General features: G+C 38.3%; 1 protein-coding gene across 3 annotated transcripts in view; it reads right to left on the minus strand.

Moving 5' to 3' along the window:
* PPP1R2 (protein phosphatase 1, regulatory (inhibitor) subunit 2) overlaps nucleotides 1-2,835 on the minus strand; it is a 37,274-nt gene that overhangs the window by 4,705 nt on the left and 29,734 nt on the right. For 2 of the 3 annotated variants that reach the window (XM_011988967.1, XM_011988966.1), the window contains one exon: nucleotides 2,447-2,541. In XM_011988967.1, the coding sequence (XP_011844357.1) occupies nucleotides 2,447-2,541 (95 nt within the window). Of the gene's footprint in view, nucleotides 1-2,443; nucleotides 2,542-2,835 lie in introns of all 3 variants that reach the window. The other variant, XM_011988965.1, reaches the window with a different exon arrangement.

Consider the following 2,835-nt stretch of genomic DNA (forward strand, 5'->3'; position numbering starts at 1 on the left):
ACCCGGGAGACAGAGGTTGCAATGAGCAGAGATCACACCACTGCTCTCCAGCCTGGGCAACAGAGCAGGACTCTGTCTCAAAAAAAAAAAAAAAAAAACTGTAATAATTACCCAGTTTAGACAATAAAGTATATGAACATACAGTAAACATTCTGCCATGGACATAATGATTTACATAGTTTTTAAATCATTACAAGTTGAGTTATAATTTAATTCCCTATTCTTGGTTAAAGATTTCTGATTTCCCCCCTTTAAGTTTTCAATGTTTCTTTTGGTTTGTTTTTATTTTGTGAAGGTACATCAGCAATCTTCAATGTTTGTAAGACATATATATATAATATATTGTGCATTTGTTCTATTATTTTCTCAGTATGAGCCAGTGTTTTTCAAACTGTGCATCATGATTATTTGTTTATTTAAGATAAAGGCTCACTCTGTCACCCAGGCTGGAGTGCAGTGGCATGATACCAGTTCACTACAACCTCCACCTCCCAGGTTCAAGCGATTCTTGTGCCCCAGCCTACCGAGTAGCTGGGATTAGAGGCGCACAACACCACGCCCGGCTAATTTTTGTAGTTTTAATAGAGGTGAGGTTTCGCCATGTTGACCAGGCTGGTCTCAAACTCCTGGCCTCAAGAGATCCTCCTGCCTCAGACTCCCAAAGTGCTGGGATTACAGGCGTGAGCCACCGCGCCCGGCCATCATGATTCTTTATTAAGTCATAACTAGCATTTAAAAAGGTTAAGGTAGACGATTTATATGAACACAACAAGTGAATTATTCTTTTTATACCTACTTTTACTTTTTATGGGGGAATATCTGAAGTTGTTAAAAGTTAACATTTAGTGAGTCCTCACAATATGCCAAGATCAGTGCTAAGTGCTTTAACTGTTTTAACTCATTTAATAGTCACCAAAATATTTTTACAGCTCCCAATTTAGAAATGAGAAAACCGAGGCTCAGAGAAATTATGCAAATTAGCCAAGTAGCATACCTGAAGCACAAACTTAGGTTTGTCTCCATAGACAATAATCTTAATTGCTATGCTGTGAGTTACAATTTTCTCCCTAAGCTGTCTACTGTCAATAGACAAAAATTTTTCAGCCATGTAACATCTATATAATTCAATAACAACCCCACCAGTGGAACATGAATTAATGAAATTATAATTAGTCAAATGGCTCCCCCTGCTGGTTGACTCGTGGAATTACAACTTGAGAAAAAGATCCCTCAATTAAAACTGACAGTATACATTAACAAAAAATTCCTTATTCTCAATAGATCATGTTTTTAAAGAGTAACGAGGAAACAAACTCCAGAAACTATTTCTATTTGAAATACTTCTCAAGGATCTTTTGGGGTATATTTTGGGAATATAAATTGGAAGTCACTCAAAGTTGAAGAGATATAATACAACTTGAGAATATGCTACATGTAAAATTTCTCTCGTACAAATATTAGGTTCAGACCACCATAGCTCTGTTGAACAGGCTATATTCTGAAGATGACAGGAAAGACTAGCAAATGATATCTTAGCAGCTATACGACAAAGATCCAGAGACTTCGTTCTAAAGTTTCTCAGTTTCTTCCCAGGATAGGTAGTCCCTACGCTGCAACACTTGAGGTAGGTTTCTACCGTATTTTCCTTCTTCCTCTTTTTTGTGAGTATGTGCTTTTCTTGTATCTTTCCCCTCTACCCGAAGGCTTGGATTTTCCTTTAAAAATAGTTGCAAATAAACTATATACAATTTTTTAATTCTTGAGAAGATTATACATTCACATGAATCAAAAAGTATAAAATGCAACAAGATAAGACACATTCCTTTTCTCCCAGCCTCCATAGGTAACCACTTTTACTTGTAGAAACAGAAAAGCATGAGCAGGCAGCAATGCCTTAACTGTGTATGTGCTGAATGGCCTACAAGACCCTCTGCCATCCCTCTGAAGGGGAGGGCTGTCTCCATCTCCTTTCCTGTGACGCTCCTGCTCCTTTTGATTGATGGGACCTAATACAGACCTTCACTCTGCATCACGTTGGTTCATTTGTGAAGCTGCACCACTGTCTAACGACAGAAAAAACATACGCAATTGGGAAATCAGCTCTTCCAGCTATCCACTTGAAGACCATCCAAACACTCAATGACTTGAAAAGCATTAATTTAAAAAGTATTCACTGAGTATCTACTCTGCACTAAAAAGTACAAAGAAAATAATACTTATAATTACTTTAAAGATGGTAATACTTCCCCATATTCTTGAAATCAGGGGTAAAAAACTGTTACACAACAAAACACACAAGTAGTATCTGAATTTTAAAGATGTTGCTTTCATTTTCCCCCACTCTGTGTCCCCAAAATGAAAACCATTTGCTCATCTTCCAAATAATGGATTTATCTTAGCAAAAAGTACTAGCATCATGCTGCAAGCAGTAAAGGAAATAAACTACCTCGTTCTTCAGGTGAGAGGTCACTATCCTCCTCTCCACTGCTTTCTTGTTCCTGAATCCGATACTTTGGCTCCAAGCCTTCAGCAGCAGCTAACCTATGCAACCATCACGTAAAAAGACATTAACAGTGATGTTTTGGTATTATTTAAGAGCCTTATTCAACTGTTCATTCTTACAAAAACATCTGAAGATCATTATGTGCTAGCTATAACCTGATGAGGAAAATAAAAAGCAAGAGAGCAGAAATGGGCTGGGCATGATGGTACATGCCTGTGGTCCTAGCTACTCGGAAGGCCGAGGTGGTTGGACTGGCTAAACCCAGGAGTTTGAGGTTGCAATGAGCTGTGATTGCGCCTCTGCACTCCAGCCTGAGTGACAGAACAAGGCCC

Source organism: Mandrillus leucophaeus, unplaced genomic scaffold (genome assembly GCF_000951045.1).
Source record: "Mandrillus leucophaeus isolate KB7577 unplaced genomic scaffold, Mleu.le_1.0 Scaffold342, whole genome shotgun sequence".
Classification (NCBI taxonomy): Eukaryota; Metazoa; Chordata; class Mammalia; order Primates; family Cercopithecidae; genus Mandrillus; species Mandrillus leucophaeus.